The sequence below is a fragment of the Typopeltis vanoorti genome, chromosome 5, assembly GCF_054136105.1.
Source record: "Typopeltis vanoorti isolate ZY-2024b chromosome 5, IOZ_Tvanoo_1.0, whole genome shotgun sequence".
Classification (NCBI taxonomy): domain Eukaryota; kingdom Metazoa; phylum Arthropoda; class Arachnida; order Uropygi; family Thelyphonidae; genus Typopeltis; species Typopeltis vanoorti.
The window spans coordinates 134,119,634-134,137,803 of record NC_143553.1 but is presented as its reverse complement, the minus strand read 5'-3'; the positions used below and the strand labels follow the sequence as shown (position 1 = coordinate 134,137,803).

At 35.8% G+C, this 18,170-nt stretch overlaps 1 protein-coding gene across 1 annotated transcript in view; it reads right to left on the bottom strand.

Moving 5' to 3' along the window:
- Nucleotides 1–18,170, bottom strand: part of Mms19 (MMS19 nucleotide excision repair protein) — a 364,717-nt gene that overhangs the window by 108,999 nt on the left and 237,548 nt on the right. The window contains exon 17 of the mRNA XM_090393489.1: nucleotides 10,302–10,536. Within this exon, the coding sequence (XP_090249615.1) occupies nucleotides 10,302–10,536 (235 nt within the window). The remainder of the gene's footprint in view (nucleotides 1–10,301; nucleotides 10,537–18,170) is intronic.

The window sequence follows — 18,170 nt, the reverse complement described above, 5'->3', positions numbered from 1 at the left end:
CCGGTTTTCATGTCACCTTTATCATCTCTAACTCCTTTTACAGCACTCTTTCCTCCATTCCTAAGCTTCTTCAACAACCTTCAGAATATTTTGCCACTTCTTGATATTTATTTTCTATATTCTTGCCAAAGTCCTCCTGTGACTTTTGTTTAGCTAGTTTTACACAGTGTTTAGCATTCTCACATTTGTCTCTGTACTCTCTAAGAGCACAAGCTGACTTATTTGCCAGGAACTTTTGATATGCTTTCTTCTTTTCCTTCACTGCCTCTTTAACTTCCTGTGTCCACCATGGAGTTTTGATTTTTCTATCCTTGCAGACATCACCACATGCCTCTCTGGCTGAATCATTCAGGGTTTTCTTCAAGGCTTGCCACTGAATCTCCAAGGTTTGGTTCCTGTCCTCAAACTCCTTCATTTTTTTCTTCAATAATCTTTGTGTATTTTAGTCTACAGTTCACATCTATGAGCTGCTCAACTTTCATTCGCTTTAAAACTTTCTTCCATGTTATTCTTTTCAATATGAAATTCAATTTTATGCTGCTTAAGACTAAACAGTGATCACTTCCAATTTCAAATCCTCTGTATGTCCTGCACCAGGGAGAAAACATCACTATCAACAATAACATAGTCAATGAGACTTTTCTTATTCCTTGCCTCTTCTCTCCATGTGAATTTGTGCACAGTTTTATGTTGGAACATGGTGTTAGTAATAACCAGTCCATGTCTTGAGCAGAAATCCAACAGGTATTTGCCATTATTATTAGCTTTGCTCTTTTCTCCAAATTTTCCCAATATATTTTTTTATGTCTCACAATGATTTCCTACTCTGCTAATTGAGATCCCCAACAAGGACCAGCTTTTCCTTTTTCATTGTGTCAGTTGCTTTTTCTAAAGCCTCAAAAAATTCCTCCAATTCTACCTTAGTAGAACCTTCTGTGGGACCATAGGCACAAATAAGTCTCATTGTCCAGTTCCCCATTCTCATATTTGCCCACATTACTCTACTTGAGACTGCCTGCCATTCAAGAAGATTAGCCTCGTATTTTGTGTTGAATACTATGCTACTCCTTCTTTTCCTTGATTGTCATTGCCTGAACATAACATTTTGTATTTATTGCTCAGAAAGATCTCACCAGTTTTTGTCTTTTTTTATTTCATTCACCCCTATTATGTCGATCTGGTACTTATCTAATTCCTCAGCTAGCTCCATTTCTTTGCCATTCAGGCTTCTTATGTTGATAGTACTGATCTTTAACTCTGGTGATGTTGAGTTGGGGTGTGCTTTCAGATTTGTTCCAGTAGCTGACTTTTCGCTGTTCGCCCTGATTCTCTGGCGAAAGCAACGGGGGCCTTGTTTAACCGGGCGATGCCCCAGCCGGCATGAAATTTTGTCATGTTGTACCATCATTTTTTATTTTGGTTTAACCAATAAGAATACAATTTGATCGGCTAAGTCCCAGCCAGCCCATCCTCGTTCGTTCAGTATCCAAGTAGATACCCAACAGGGTGCACCACGAGAAGGTGAGGATTGGACAATAGGTCAGAAGCCCTGGTCAGTTCTCTGCATTCCTTTAAAGGCTATGTGGAGGTCTCCTCTCAGTTATACAGCTTTGACCCTTAAGACTTCCATCTATTGTAATATTAGAAATAAATTTATGTAACAAAAAATTAATCTGATTTGCTTATAAACACTGCCTAATTTCTTATATAACTATGTATTGTAACTACCTAAATGTTCAATCCAAGAAATTAAGCTTCCCTTTTTATACTCGCTGTATAAGACGACCCATTATTTCAAGGTTTTTTTTGTAGTATTTGAGAGTCGTCTTATACGCCGATATATACAGTAACTGAAATAAATGGTTAATTTGAATAATTCAATTATATCAGAGGAGAAATGTGGCTTAATTCAAAGTCAAGGGTTTCTGGCAAAGGTGCATTGGTGAACAGTGAAGTAATGTCAAATCTGACCATGATGTCAGAATCTGTCAAGATTAAATTTTGTATTAAAGTTTTAAAGTGCCATGAATTTTTTTAATAAAAGAGGGAGAGTTGGCTGTGAGGGGAAAAGTCATTTTGTTAAATGTTTGGACAGTTTGCAGGTGGCTGACTATGCTATCAACTACTGGACAAAGGAAGTTATTAGGTTTATGGATTTTAGGGACCCAGCACATACTGGGTAGTTTGGCATGAAAAGGTTCAACTTTTGTTTAGTTTCTCTGGGCCAAATGTAACTTATATATCATCATCATTATCAGCCATTGTCAATCCACTGTTGGATGGAGGCCTTTCCAAGATTACTCCAAAACTATCTTCCATGGCTCTCCTTTCCCATGTCACTCTTGCAAAGATGACATCATCAATCCAATGTGATTTAGGTCAGTGTCGTCGTCGATTTTCCTCTCGTGGAATCCAATCCAGTACTTCTTTACTGTCCATCATTGATCTTGTCTTCAAGCAATATGCCCAGCCCATTGACACTTCAGATGTTTCACTCTTCCTATGATGTCAGAGACTTTGGTTTCTTATCCATGTATTCCTTTTGTGATCCAGTCTTGTGATACCAAGCATACTTCTTTCCATACTAAATTGTGTTGTTCTTAATTTCTGAATTTTGTTTGCATTCAGTGCCCATGTTTCACAGCCATATGTCAATACAGGAAGAATACATTGGTTAAAAACTTTTCTCTTCAGGCATAATGGTAGTTAGTTTTTGAATATTGAATGTAATTTTCCAAATGCTTTCCACCCAAACATCGTGCATCTTTTAATTTCATCCATGATATTTTGTTCCATTGATATCTGTTGTCCTAAGTATATGTAATGATCAACTTGTTTAATTTCCTCATTATTGACTGTTATTATTTCTGAGCTATTGAACATAACATGGGTCTTCTTTAGGCCAGTTGTTTTAATAGCAATTTGGAGTTCATGGATAAGAGTCTGTAATTCATGCACAGCTGAAGTAAAAATAACTATGTTATCTGCAAAGCTTAAATAGCTTAAATATCTTCCATTTATCTTTAGACCTTTCCCTTCCCAATCAAGAAGTCTGAATATTTCTCCTGAGCACACTGTGAATAATTTTTGAGATATTGTGTCACCCTGGCTTATACCTCTCTGTATTTCCACAGTATAGATGTTTCCATTGAAATGAATTGCTGCTGTGGCATTGGTATATGTTGATTTGATGATCCTGATGTATGGCTCCTTCACTTGTTGGTTTTGTTATGCTTTAAGTATTGCACAAGTTTTTACTGAATCAAAGGCTTTCTCATAATTAATAAAACCAAGACACAATGGTAAATGATATTCATTACACTGTTCAATAATCTGCTGTACAACTTGAATACGGTCCATTGTACTAAAGCCACTTCAGAAGCCTGCCTGTTTTTTTGGTTGTGCTAGGTCTAGAGTCATACTAAGCCTATGAGCTAAGACTTTTGTAAACACTTTGTAAACCACTGATTGATCGGTAGTTTGTCTTCTACCTCATTTTTTATGTATCAGAATTAGGGTAGTCTTATTCCATGTTCTTGGTACATCATTTTTCTTCAGGCATAAAGTAAATAGTTTTGCTAAGAGTTTGAAAGTTATTTCTCCACCTGATTTTAGAAGTTCAGCTATAACTCCATCCTCATCTGCAGCTTTTCCATTTTGCAAGCTTTGGATGCTCCACATAACTTCTGGTAGAATCTGTGGTGTTCAGTTGTTTCATAGTTGTCTTCTTTATTTAATTCATCATCCTGATATAATACTGAGTAAAATTCTTCAATTCTTTTTGCTATAGGATATCTATCTTTGGTTAAGATCCCATCTTGTAGTTTGACTGCAACCATCTGTTTACTGCTGTTCATCAATTGCTGTTTGGCATTTTTTAAGACTATGGTTGTTTTCAATTGTTTGTTGTATGAATTTACAATTGAGTTTTCTTATTTCATCTGTGGTATGTTTCTTGATTGTTTTGTACAATTCAGTGTATTCAATTTTATTCTTTGGGTCATTTGATTAATTGATGAAATAAGCTGTTTTGTTCCTTCAGAAAATTTGTCTTATTTCTGTTCTGTGGTACCAGCTATTTCAAGTGAGCAGAGTAAAAGATTTCGAATAATAATGTCATTACTTTCTGATGGATCAGTATTGTCATCTATAATAAGATGTTTAAATCTATTGTTTAGTTCATGTTGGAATATATCTTTTTTTTTTTTTTTTTTTTTTAATGTTGAGTTTGTGTACATCTATGTTTTGCTTTGATATTCGAAACATTTTTCTTCTTTCTTTTTGACAGTTTATTTGAATTTTACTGTATACCCTACGATGGTCACTTCCAATGTTGAAGGTTTTAATAACAGTGCAGTCTTGAAAGATGTTTTTCTTATTCCTGGGGGTAAAGTCAATTTCACTAGTTTTTCTATGTCCACTTCCTATGTGTTTTTTTCTTGAAAAAGGAATTCATGATGTACAGGTTTTCTTTTTCTGCAAATTCTATTAACCTTGCTCCTCTATCGTCTCTCATGCCATTTCCAAAATTTCCCACTGAGCGTTCATCTGATTGTTGTATACCAATTCTAGAATTAAAGTCTCCATTTATTATTAAGGGCGGTTAAGGGTCAAGGCTGTATAATTGAGAGGAGACCTCCACATTGCATTTAAAGGAATGCGGAGAACCGACCAGGGCTTCTGACCTAATGTCCAATCCTCACCTTCTCGTGGTGCACCCTGTTGGGTATCTGCCTGGATACTGAACGAATGAGGATGGGCTGGCAATTTGGGATTTAGCCGACCAAATTATATTCTTATTGGCTTAAACCAATATAGAAAATGATGGTACAACATGACAAAATTTCATGCCAGCTGGGGCGTCGCCCGGTTAAACAAGGCCCCCGTTGCTTTCACCAGGGAATCAGAGCGAACAGCGAAAAGTCAGCTACTGGAACAAATCTGAAAGCACACCCCAACTCAACATCACCAGGGTTAAAGATCAGCACTATCAACATAAGAGGCCTGAATGGCAAAGAAATGGAGCTAGCTGAGGAATTAGATAAGTACCAGATCGACATAATAGGGGTGAATGAAACACAAAAAGACAAAAACTGGTGAGATCTTTCTGAGCAATAAATACAAAATGTTATATTCATGCAATGACAATCAAGGAAAAGAAGTAGCCATAGTATTCAACACAAAATACGAGGCTAATCTTCTTGAATGGCAGGCATTCTCAAGTAGAGTAATGTGGGCAAATATGAGAATGGGGAACTGGACAATGAGATTTATTTGTGCCTATTGTCCCACAGAAGGTTCTACTAAGGTAGAAGTGGAGGAATTTTTTGATGCTTTAGAAAAAGCAACTGACACAATGAAAAAGGAAAAGTTGGTCCTTGCAGGGGATCTAAATTAGCAGAGTAGGAAATCACTGTGAGACATACAAAAATATATTGGGAAAATTTGGAGAAAAGAGCAAAGCTAATAATAATGGGAAATATCTGTTGGATTTCTGCTCAGGACATGGACTGGTTATTACTAACACCATGTTCCCAAATAAAAATGTGCACAAATTCACATGGAGAGAAGAGGCAAGGAATAAGAAAAGTCTCATTGACTATGTTATTGTTGATAGTGATGTTTTCTCCCTGGTGCAGGACACCAGAGTGTACAGAGGATTTGAAATTGGAAGCGATCACTATTTAGTCTTGAGCAGGATAAAACTGAATTTCGTACTGAAAAGAATAACACGTAAGAAAGTTTTAAAGCGAATAAAAGTTGATCAGCTCATAGATGTGAACTGTAGACTAAAATACACAAAGATTATTGAAGAAAAAAGGAAAGAGTTTGAGAACAGGAACCAAACCTTGGAAATTCAGTGGCAAGCCTTGAAGAAAACCCTGATTGATTAAGCCAGAGAGGCATGTGGTGATGTCTGCAAGGATAGAAAAATCAGAACTCGATGGTGGACACAGGAAGTTAAAGAGGCAGTGAAGGAAAAGAAGAAAGCATATCAAAAGTTCCTGGCAAATAAGTCAGCTTGTGCTCTTAGAGAATACAGAGACAAATGCGAGAATGCTAAACACTGTGTAAAACTAGCTAAACAAAAGTCACAGGAGGACTTTGGCAAGAATATAGAAAATAAATATCAAGAAGTGGCAAAATATTCTGAAGGTTGTTGAAGAAGCTTAGGAATGGAGGAAAGAGTGCAGTAAAAGGAATTAGAGATGACAAAGGTGACATGAAAATGGGATAAAAAGATATCCTTGAAGTATGAATTACTTTGAAAAACAGCTAAATGAAACAAGCAGTGACGACAGCACAGTGGTAAAAAAACACTGACCAGGCATGCAGTCAGGAATGGGGGAAAAAATTAAGGGAAATTAAAAAAAAGAAAAAATTAATTTAAGGGAAAAAATGATCCATACTTGGAGTAGAAAAAGCCATCAAAGGCTTGAAATGTGAAAAGGCAGCAGGAGTAGATGATATTCGACCAGAAATGTTGAAATATGGTGGTATAAAAGTCTTATAGTGGCTGCACTGCATAGTTCAGAAGACCTGGAAAGAGGGATGAATTCCTGATGATTGGAGTAGAGTTCTAATAGTACCCATATATAAAAAGGGAAATAAAACTGAATGTGAGAATTACAGAGGTATTTCCCTACTGAGTGTTCCTGGCAAGATCTATGCAAGCATACTTGAGAAACGGGTGAGAAGAATCGTGGAAGAAAATCTTGGTGAAGAACAAGCTGGCCAAATAGAGGCTGTCAGAATCAGATCTTCACTTTACGACAAATAGACGAGTAAGCATGGGAATATAACAAAGATCTGTATTTAAGTTCTGTCGATTTGGAAAAGGCATATCACAAGGTGCCAAGAGAGAAGCTATTCAATACGCTGCAGTTATATGGTGCCAATGCAGCATTATATCAAGCAATACTTAGTCTTTATTTGAGTTGCAAGTCAGCAGTTAGAATTGAAGGAAGTACAGGAAGATGGTTTAATGTTAAATCTGGTGTGAGGCATTGTACATTATCCCCTCTGTTATTCATTATCTATATAGATCACATTATGAAGGAAAGTGGTATTAAACATGATATCAGAATTGGAGATGTTAATGTCAGTTCTTTGCTTTTATGCGGATGATGTTATACTTCTAAATGAATACGCTACAAGCCTGCAAGATTCTCTGACTAAATTGAATAACTGTTGTAATAGATATGGTATGAAGGTCAGCAATAAAAAGACAAAGACAATGAAAATAGGCAGAAGCATTGAAAATGTCAAGTGTGTAGTGAATGGAGAACCTGTGGAATAAGTACAACATTTCAGCTACTTAGGCATGATTTTTAGTGAAGATGGTGAGTTAAATATAGAAATAGACAACCGAATCAGCAAAGCTGGTATGGTGGGAAGTCAATTGAATAAATTCATATGGAATAAGAGAGAAATTAGTCGGAACACTAAATTAGCTGTATACAAGACAGTGTTCAAACTAGTTTTAACTTATGGATCTGAGTCAGAAGTAGAAAACTTGACTAAAAACTAGAGTCCATAGATATGAGAGTCCTGAGAAAGATTAGAGGCATGAACAGATGGCATCAATGGCAATATCATATTAAAAATGAGGATATTAGGAAAGACCTTGAGATTGTTAGCATCTAGGAATGCATTAGCAGAGCTAATCTCAGGTGGTATGGTCACTTAAACTAATGGGCGAGGAAAGATTAGCAAAAACAAGTGCTCTCTGCCAGGTTGGCAGCAAAACGACCCGGAGGAAGACCAAGATATAGGTGGATTGATATGGTACAAAGTGCCTTAGACGATAGAAATATAAGATCTGATAATGTTGGAATCTTGACAAGTAACAGACTCATTTGGAGAAAAATTGTAGATAGGAAGTTAGTAATGATGTAATATTTTTCATGTAGTACTATCATATCCTGTACACAACTTGAGGGTACATGGTAGGAATTTGATGATGTTGGCAGGTTGGAATTGAAGGAAGTACAAGAAGATGGTTTAATGTTAAATCTGGTATGAGAGAAGGATGTACATTATCCCCTCTGTTATTCATTATCTATACGGATCATATTATGAAGGAAAGTGATATTAAACATGAAATCAGAATTGGAGATGTTAATGTCAGCTCTATGCTTTATGCGGATAATGTTATACTTCTAAATAAATCCGCTACAAGTTTGCAAGAGTCCCTGACTAAATTGAATAACTGCTGTAATAGATATGGTATGAAGGTGAGCATTAAAAAGACAAAGACAATGAAAATAGGTAGAATTGTTGAAAATATCAACTGTGTTGTGAATGGGGAATCTGTGGAACAAGTAAAACATTTCAGCTACTTAGGCGATTTTTAGTGAAGATGGTAAATTAAATATGGAAATAGACAACAGAATCAACAAAGCTGGTATTGTAGGAAGTCAATTGAATAAATTCATATGGAATAAGAGAGAAATTAGTCGGAACACTCAATTAGCTGTATACAAGACAGCATTCACACCAGTTTTAACTTATGGATCTGAGAGCTGGGTCAGAAGTAAAACACTTGACCAAAGAGTAGAGATCACAGATATGAGCATCCTGAAAAAGATTCGAGGCGTGAACAGATGGCATCAATGGCAATATCATATTAAAAATGAGGATATTAGGAAAGAACTTGACATTGTCAGCATCCAGGAATGCATTAGGAGAGCCAATCTCAGGTTTTATGGTCACTTAAATAGAATGGGAGAGGAAAGATTAGCAAAACAAGTGTTCTCTGCCAGGTTGGCAGCAAAACGACCCAGAGGAAGACCAAGATATAGGTGGATTGATACGGTACAAAGTGCCTTAGACGATAGAAATATAAGATCTGATAATGTTGGAGTCTTGACAAGTAACAGACTAATTTGGAGGAAAATTGTAGATAGGAAGTTAGTAATGATGTAATTTTTTCATGTAGTACTATTATATCCTGTACACCTCTTGAGGGTACATGTCAGGAATTTGATGATGATGAAGTCTCCCATTACAATTCTGAAATGATGTTTTCCTTTACTGTAGATTTGGGATACATCACAATAGAAGCTTTCAATTTCTCCATCAGTATGAGTTATTGTTGGTGCATAGAGATGGATGATCTTAAGAGTGTATCCTTTTTAAGATTTGAACAACAATACTTGCTATTCGATCAGGTATAGAGTCGAATGGCAGCATGATCTGGTTACCCAGAGATTCTTAGCATCCTCTGCCTTCATGTTTAACTGCCTGCTACCGTAGGTGGTAACAATCTTGTCTGTGGGGAATGAGGGCCATTTTATTTCTTTTTGATTCTTCTTGGAAGGTTAAGCCATAAATTCACCATGCTGCACAGTGCAGATTAGTGAATGGCACTATTTTCAAATGGGATCGTCAGTCCCAAAACCACTGGTCCATGGGTCTTTATTCAATATATTCAGAGCTACCCTGATATCCACAGGGTGGTAGTCAGGATTTCCCCCATCCGCCACTTAGGGGATACACTCAGTAGCCCGTGGGATCCCCGAGTAACTTATACACATATATCTAGTTCATATTATTTTTTTCTTTTTAGATTTGGTAGGATTCCAATAGCACACCATGCTCTGGATACTCCTTCACATAAGATTAAATGGAAGAAGATATTGGTTTTACACAGAAGTCACTATAGATCTGAAAAACTTATTTTAGAATCAGCATCTGCTAAAAAACACTCCCTAACCACAATAAATATGGTTTCATTAATTTACCAAAGATCTGGGAGACAGTCATTATGATAGCCTGACTTCTCCAAATTAACATATAGTTAGTCGGCCTACAGAGGGTAACTTGTTAGGATATCAGCTCTGTGTCAGTTACAAATTGAATTGTTTCTAATGATTTCAGTGTAGTGCTTGTGTGCTTATCGCAATTATAATTTGTGTTCTGATGATGATGATGAGCAGAAAACCAGTGAAACATTAGAAACAATTCAATTTGTAACTTGAATTGAACAATACACCAAGAGATGAAAAACAAATAAATTAATTTATTTTTTCATCTCTTGGTGTTGTTTATATTGTGAAGCACTAATATGAATAATCAACAACACCTGTCTTTCAATAAGTACACTTTGGGGATTATTTGTGCAAACAAACTTTGTGAAATAAATATTAGATTGGAGATTCAGCAACAGGAATTCTAGTACAAACTAAATCTCCCAAATTTGATGACTGGATGGCAACAAATAAATTGTGAAATATATTTTGAAGTTAATGTTTGTAAATACAATTTATGTGTAATAAAGTTATTCAATATTAACATACCCTGCAGCTAATACCTGGACTATAGCCTGTATTATTTGACCCAACACTTGCATTGCTATTAATTCTTCTGTTATTTCTGAACTGTCTTCTAATACCATATTCCAACATATAAAAATTAATGGATGCAGACAATGAATACATAAGTAGTGAATAGAAGATGATGATGTTAAATGTTTCAGGACTATGGTAAGTAAACACTTAGCAGTAGGTGCTGCATCTTCAAAATTTTGCTTATCTAATGAAATAAAATAAAATGAAAATAATATAAGAAGAGAAGGTTAACAACTCTATAATTAGGAATTGTGAAAACTAGGTTCTCAATTTCAACTTCTTAGCTATTTATTATTATTATTATTAATATTTATATAAATATATATATATATATATATATCATGCTTTTCAAGGACTTAGGCCTAGAGTGGCCTGTTGTTCATGGAGAATGAAGTTTGCAGAATATGTGCAGACAAAATATAAAATAGTAGAAATGAAAGATTAAATTAACTTATAAATACTCTCTTCACACACCCCAAAAATATGGTTTAATATTTGAAGAACATTTTAAAAATCATTTGTCTTAAAATATTTTTGAAGATAAAATGGTAACTTCTATCATTCAATTTGATAGCTTTAGATGTCTCTCTCTCAATTTTCATGAGGGAAGTAGTTTCGAATGCTTAACACTAAGAAAGAATATAAAATTCTGACATCAGGATAGCAGCCTGATTGGTAAGCAGAGCATCTCTGCTCTCCAATCAAGATGAGTTTGAATGCTGCTCTGCAATGGATATTTGTGAACATCTTCAGGTTGTAGACAAGTTTTGTTGCCGAATCACTATCCTGCTTATTGAGATGTGAAATGGTTTGAGAAAGTTCAATGTTTGGGCGTTAGAGTAGGCTTCCTAATTATTTAACCCTTAGCCTGCCTACAGTACTTGCATTATAGATTACCAACCTATCACAGGTGGGATTGATTATATATATACAGGGTGTTCGGGATAAATTTGACAGTAAATTTTTCGTAAGGAAAAAGAAAATCTTCTTTGTATCTATTAAATTTAATGAATTGACAAAAAAACATTACAGGCAGAGTTAATTACAATACTATCAACAAGATTTACTCAAAATAACCACCATTAGCATCGATCACAGCTTCAATTCTGCTTCGGAACCTCGAACAAGCTGATGCTACAGTCTCCCTGGGAAGGGCCGCAAAAACTGTTTTAATTTTATCCATTAACTGGGCTTTTGTATTACTGGAAGTGCGATTGGTGTCTTTTTCAACTGCGCCCCATACAAAATAATCCATGGGGTTAAGGTCTGGGGAGTTTGGAGGCCAAACATTTGGACTGGTGAAGTCGTAGAAATTTTCAGACAACCATTTTTGACTTTTCCCAGAGGTGTGGCAAGGGGCCGAATCCTGCTGCCATACATACGGCCTACCATTGGCTACCCTTGTTATCCAGGGCTTGACTACAGTTAGCAACTCCACGAACAAAGCCCGAATTCCAATGCCAGGGTTCTTCAACACCTGTTCCTGCAGATTTGCGAGGAATTCTGCTGTACGAACGCAATCAGATCGTCTGCTAGGGATCTTTCTTCTTGCTACATCCTCGTAGTCACCATTGCAAGTCTCTAGTTCATGCCTGATTGTTTTTACTGTATTCAGGGAGCATTGGGCAGCAGTCGTAACATCCTTATTTTGATGGCGGGCACGAATCATCATGATACAAGTTATTCTCTTCCATGATTCAGGTGGGTTCCAGCTATCCATCCTTTCTGACATCTTGTATATGAATGAAGAAGGGTCCAAACTTTTAAATGAAGAGAAGTGTGTGTTAATACATGTAACTTACGGAAAAATATAATTAATTATAAATATGTCAAATTTATCCCGAACACCCTGTATATATATATATATAATCAGTAGTTACAGTGAATACTGAGTGATTGGATATGTTCATCTTTTTTTTGACTGACTGAAACTGAGAAATAGATAAGTTAATTTAATAGAGCATACAACATGTTTCGTCAAAAATAACTTCTTCGGGATGTGGTAACACTTAAAGCAAATTAAAAAATATTAAAAAACCATAAAAACACTGTGCTATTATAATAACAGACTTGTGAACTTAAATTAAGTTTGAATTGTCGTTATAATCCGTTCTGCAGTTCTATTGTTGTGCAAATGCGAGCGTATGAGATCACGCATATGCCAGTCGCTAATGCAGAACTATGTGAGTCAGGTAGACTATAACTAAGATTGCTGTTGATATGAGATGAGTCTAGGGCAATTTCTCTGGACTCAACTATGCGGCATTCAACTTCATCGTGAGAAATATAAACGTTCAATGTTGCATCCCAATCTACTCCGTGTTGGCGGCCTTCATCGTTTATGTTCACTGAAAATAAGACCTGACTTGAGAGTGCGCTTGCTCTGACTATATTATATGAAATGTCTCTCTCTGATGTTCCTCTAGTTGTACGAAGATTGGCTTCTAAGTCTGGTCATAGCATGGCCTCCGCAATCACATATTACCTTATATACACTGGAGAACTGAAGATGGTTATGAGCCTGTTTTGGATGGCTTAGAAGTGACCTTAGTTTTTGGAAGAGTTGAAAAACACGTTTTAATATTATATTTCTTCAAAATTCTTCCTAGTTTCCGGGAGAGCGAGTTGATAAAAGGTAAAGAAATATAACCCTTAGGGTTGTTAGGGATCTCTGTATTGTTTCAAGGGCGCTGGTATATATATATATATATATATACCAGTAACCCATAACCTTGGGAACCATCCCTACTCTACCAACCTCTCTAGTGTTGAGTCTCTGGCTTCACACTATCACTTTATCCAAACACTGTCTTGAATGTAAAACCAAGACAGTGTTTGGGTAAAGTGACTAAGTTAAAAGCATTATGGCCTTTCACTCATTGCAGCTGTGATCTTGTTATTTCCATGCTTCTAAACATAGCTTGACTTATATATATATATATATATATATATATGTTTTTTAATCAGTCCCACCTGTGAAGGTTGGTAAGCAATAATGCAAGTACTGTAGGCAGGCTAAGGGTTAAATAAATAAAACAGTTAAAAATTAACCCTTCCACTAGAAACTGTCTATTAAAAGAAAGTATCTCTTGGGTCTCAAAAAAGTAGAAAATATTTGTGAGTTACAACATGGTGCAAAAAATGTTAAAGTGTGTAAAAAGTTTTCTTTGTCCTCTTCAATAGTGTTGACATTGCAGAAGAATAGAGATATATACAGATTAGCAACAGAAAACAACATATAAAAAAAAAAAAAATATATATATATATATATATATATATATATACAGTAAAATCCCGTTTTTACGTTTTCCTGCCATTTACGTCATTTTCCTTTGGTCCTGTCTTAAGGCCTATTCTTACGATATATTGTTTTCCCGCCATTAACAACTTGATGCGGACGTTATTTCCCGTGATTTGCATTTTTTTCTCGGGTGGCAATACTGATTTTCGAATCGATTTCTGCAGACATCTGCGCATGGCGCAGATGGCATTGCTTTCACTGTAGTTTCGTTTCCGCCATCATGGTGACTTGCACACTTGCAGAAGTAATGTAGTGATGAGCGATACCGTGATTTTTCAATCACAGTATGAATTGATATTGCAGAATTTCTGCTACGTAATTTAGCGTGTGAAAGTTGCTTTCAAGTTATCCATGTTAGTGGTAGAAAAAAGACAGATAATGTATTTCGGTAGAAGAAAAGATGGCAATTCTGCGATGTGTAGATTGGCATGCCGGAACACGTGTGCATTTAGCAAAAGATCTTAGACTCTCTGTGTCCATTTTGAACACGATAGTAAAAAACAGGTCAAGCATTGAACTCAATGCAAAGCAATATGGTGCTATGTCAAAAAAAAAAAACGAAAAACGAAAACAATCAACAATTAAAGATTTTTTTAAATAGATAAATGTAAGTAATTATAAATTCATTTATTTTCAGTTATTAAATTTTGTAATCTAGTATGCAGACTCCCATACTAGCAGTAAGTCATCTTTTAGCCTTTTTAAAATTTTTTTTCCATTTCCATTTCCTGCTATTCACACTTTTTTCCATCAGTCCTGTGAAAAGTGTAAAAAAGGAGTTTTACTGTATATATAAAATGCGAGTCCGCACAGTTAGCCTAGTGGCTGTGTGCTTTGCAACCATATGCCTGGGGAAGGAGTGTCCTAGGTTCGATTCCCGTCGGTGATGTGATTAGCTGAAGGATCTTCCTCAGCCATAGCCCAGTTAGCTGGTCTTGGGCGTGGACAGTAAGGTTTTCATTCCACAAAGCAGGCAAACCGGTGTTCAGAACTCAACACTACAGACATAGGATTCACCGGGGCGTAAGGCTGACCACCTTATCCTGTGAACGGCTTGAGGTCTGATGATCAATAAACCCTCGACACTGCAGGGTAAAAGGAAGATGAGATGAGATAAAATGCGAGCTTACAAACATCAATCAAGTATTGCTTCAATGGTTCGTACCAAAAGCTACTGGATTCACAATAGATGGTCCAATCTTGAAGGCTCAAGCAGAAATATTTGGTGAACAATTTGGAAATGATGATTTTGTATGTAACAATGGTTGGCTGAATCGATTTAAAAAAACAACATAACATTATTATGTCAGTTTTTAAAAAGACTAACTGAAACCATGTTTGTTATTAAGTGTAACATAGTTTATACAAGCATATTCCATACAAATAATATCTAGGTATGTAATTAATTTTTTTTCCTCTCTAATACTTATTTTTTGTTAAATCTATTTATTATCAAGTTATTGCGAATTTTAAAAAAAAAATAGGAGGTACATTTAACTCATCACTGATATAGTGAATAATGGTTATAATGAGAAACTTTTCTTAGTCCCCTGGTGCTCGTTATAACGAAGTTTAACTGTACACACAGAGACACTGGAATATGATGTCACACTTTTTTGCATAATGCTACTACTTTATTTAGCTACATATATATTACCTCATTGGTACCATGTGGCATAATTTTCTCTTAATAAAGATAAAATTATGCCACAATACTTACTTTTCAGTAGCTGCTGTGGTGATAAAAATATATATTTTTTGAGGTCTACTGTGTTCCAACAGCATTGCTACCAATATGAGCCTGCAAACAGGAAATAGGAAAGAGAAATATGGAACTCGACACCAGATTTGAACACCTGCAGTCTGTATTCTTTAAAAATGGAGGCTGTCACAAAAGGGCAGCAGAAGCAGTAGAGAGAATGTACAAATAGGAAGAAAAATTTGTTCTGTGCATTTGCAGTTGAACTGTAAAGGATAGCACCTACATGTTCCAACAGACTCAAAAGAGAGCGGGGCACTTACTCATGCTAATTGTGATTAGCATGAGTAAGTGCGAGTGTCAAAGCAGTCCAAGCTAAAAATGCAGCATACACTGAATGGCTTAAGCCACAGACCTCTCACTCATCTTACACTACAGACTAAAATAATCACAAAACAATCATCAGTAAATCTAAAGTTCACTTCATATGGGTCAAATGTACTAAGCTCATCTCCTGCTCACATGGCAGTTGAACTATTTGGTTCCTTTTCAAAAGCTTTTAGAAGAAACCCCTCTGCCCTACTGTGTTTGCTTCTCTCTCTCTCCCTGATAGAGTAATGACAACATTTCTAAAGATACCTCTGTCAATTGGAATTCTTCCTTTCTTTTTTTCTGATCACTTGCCCACACATGGCAGTCTATCTTGAGACCTATTGTGTGTGGGATCAATATTAAAAGACAATGCATGACAGCCTTTGGATGTTTATGAAGGTATCTTACTTTTGGCACGTTCAATAAAGATATACTGAAAATTTGACCACAACTCATTGTGAGTATATTTTTTGGCCCACTAACTTAATTTTAGAATAATATTACACTGTTTTTTTTTTTATGGATCAATGAATTTAATGATAAATTATGCCAACAAGTGTTTCACCGATTGGGCTGTTTGGCTTCTTCAGGGCATACAAAACGGTAAAGACAACTCAAAGTCGCTAGTACATAGAACAAACTATCAAAGAAATTTAATTAAAAAGACACTTCATAGCAACCCCAGACAACAACAATCTGCCAGGACTCAATATAAATCCTCAATTGCCATCCCTTATGCAGGAACAATGTCAAAAAAGATTGCTACACTCTTTGAACCTTTTGAAATTAGAGTAACTTTCAAACCGATCAAGATGATCTGAAACATATTAAGGTCACCAAAAGACAGTGATGCATTCTTCAAATATGCTGGAGTATACAACATCCCTTGCTCTGTGGTTTAAACTACATAGGTCAGACATCAAAAAGTCTTGAAATAAGAAAAAAAGGAACACCTAGGGAATGTTAAAAACAACAGAATAGATAGCTCTAGATTAGTCTTCCACTTCTTCAACACAAGCCACACCACTGAATGGAAGGACAAAAGTTCCATGCCTTATCCAAAAGATTTTTGGTGTTGTAATTTCAAAGAAGCCACAGTGATTCTTTGTTCTGAAGCAGCTTAAACAGAAATCAAGGAATGATCCTGCCTGACATATGGAAAACCCTAATAAGATCGCTAAGCTTGCCAGAATTTAATTTCACTGCAAACTACAGAGTGTGCACACACAACAATAACTAATGAAACACACGCTCCATGCATATGATGTTACACATCTTTTTAATTTATTTTATATTTTATACGTTTGTTCTATGTCCTAGCGACTTTGAGTTGTCTTTACCATTTTGTATGCCCCGAAGAAGACAAACGGCCCAGTTGGTGAAACTTGTTGGCATAATTTATCATTAAATTGGTCCATAAAAAACCCAGTGTAATATTATTCTAAAATTGACCACAACTCTTTAACCTATCTATAAAATTAAACTACCTTTAATAATTCCTGGATCTCCTGGAAGTGGAATTACAAAAATACTACGTCAACATAATAAGTGTAATGTAATATGGAATTCCAGTCTTATAGAAAATGTCTTGAGGAAAATTTGGAGAAAGAAATGGTTAATAATAATGTTAGTATAACTGCTGTATTCCTGGTCAGGACAAGGATTAGTCATTACCATTACCATGTTCCATATAAAGGTATGCATAATGTATGGAGTTAGAGAGGAATGATAATTGCGATGCTAAAAATTAACACTGATATGTAAGAATAAGAAAGTCATTTTGCCTCTTTACAAGGCCTTGATGCAAACTCACCTACTGTATATAGATCTGGTTTCCTGGTTTCCGAGTGTTAAAGATGATATTATGACTGTGGAGTGGAGAATGAGAACAGATTGAAACTTTGTGACTGTAGACTACACACAGGAGAAAGAGAGGTGATATGTAAAGACCTACAAACTCTTGAAAGAGTAATATAGGCTAGCAGTAGATGAATTTTTTCATTTATAGAGAAAGGGGAAGGATAAGAGGGCATCCATGGAAGACGAGAATAGATGCAGTCAAGAAAGAGACAAGAGCTAGATTTTTCTCCACAGAGCAGTGTGAGTAGAGTGGCTTGCCTTTGGAGGTGATGTGTGCAAGTAGCACGAATGAATTCAAGAAAAGGTATGACAGTTAGTGTGTGGGTGATATGTGGTTACTCTGACTCTCTGGAGGCCTGTGGTAACAGTAATAATAAATTCACACTAAGAGAATACACAAGACAAATCTTATTGATGATAATGACATCTTCAAAATAAGAATGTTGACAAATTGGCATGCAGAGAACATACATAAAACATGAAAAGCCTTAATGATTACATTATTCTTGATAGTCATATCTTCTGACTGAGAAAGAATACAAGGATGTACTGCAGATTTGAAACAGTAAGAGATCACTATTTATTT